This window comes from Galeopterus variegatus, unplaced genomic scaffold (assembly GCF_000696425.1).
Source record: "Galeopterus variegatus unplaced genomic scaffold, G_variegatus-3.0.2 Scaffold1910, whole genome shotgun sequence".
NCBI classification, from domain to species: Eukaryota; Metazoa; Chordata; class Mammalia; order Dermoptera; family Cynocephalidae; genus Galeopterus; species Galeopterus variegatus.
Window position 1 is genome coordinate 64897 of NW_007728021.1, and position 939 is coordinate 65835.

The 939-nt window shown below is 59.9% G+C and overlaps 1 protein-coding gene across 1 annotated transcript in view; it reads right to left on the bottom strand.

Moving 5' to 3' along the window:
• The window catches only part of PLCD3 (phospholipase C, delta 3), a 22267-nt gene that overhangs the window by 12075 nt on the left and 9253 nt on the right, over nucleotides 1-939 (bottom strand). The window contains exon 2 of the mRNA XM_008579551.1: nucleotides 29-167. Coding sequence (XP_008577773.1) covers nucleotides 29-167 — 139 coding nt within the window. The remainder of the gene's footprint in view (nucleotides 1-28; nucleotides 168-939) is intronic.

Consider the following 939-nt stretch of genomic DNA (forward strand, 5'->3'; position numbering starts at 1 on the left):
CTCACAGATGTGCCGCGACGGCGCTCGCGGTATGCGCCGCTGGAACCACACGCTCAGGCCGTCCTCCTGCAGCCGGTACAGCCGCTCCTGGTGCCACGTGCGCGAGCGGATCTTGCGCAGCCGGGAGCCCCGCAGCATGGCCAGCACGTCCTCGTCCTCCGTCAGGCCTGCGGGGCGAGCGCCCGGGGGCGTTGGTCTGGCCCTGCCCGAGCCTCTCATCTTCCTCCCGCAGCTGGGACTTACCAGCCCCTCCCTGAACCTCTCCAAACCCAGGCGTCGCCCTTCACTGAGCTCCCCTGCCCCTCACAGGCCTCTCTTCCCCTCTCCTTGTTGTAACAAGCCACCATCAGCGGTTTGGCTTTAGGCTTTGCAGCCCTCAAGCCCCCCGACGCCCCAGGGTGCTGCCTTCCAAGCTGCACCTCTGCAGTGCCTCATAGAAGAACAACCCCTCAGGCAGTGCCAGGACCCAGACCCCACTAAAGGTCACGTCTTCTGTCAGTCCCCTCCATTCAGCCTTCAAGCTGGGAATGTGCCACCAACAGCCTTTTCCTTTGATGGGAAAGTAGCCTCACTAACCTAAATCTCTCTTGCTGCAAGCCAAGCTCCTCACCTCTGCTTTCCCCCAAACAAGGGAGGGACGCAGAGGTCACTCAGGCTCCAGGGTCACAGGCCAAGGACTCCAGGACCAGCCCCGTCTGGCTGATCTCCAGGTGTCCCCTTTGCACCCTGTGGGGCCCCACTGGAAGGATGGTGTCTTGGGACATTCGGTGGTCACTCTTGCCCAGCCACTGTTACACCCCCACGTGATCCCTTGGCCCACATGTGCTCTCCAGCCACAGTGTCCACCTTCCTTAATAAAAGCAAACTCTTAAAATAAATAAATAAAATAAAAGCAAATAAATGCTTGCAAAGTACCTGCTGGGCTGGCCGGTTAACTCA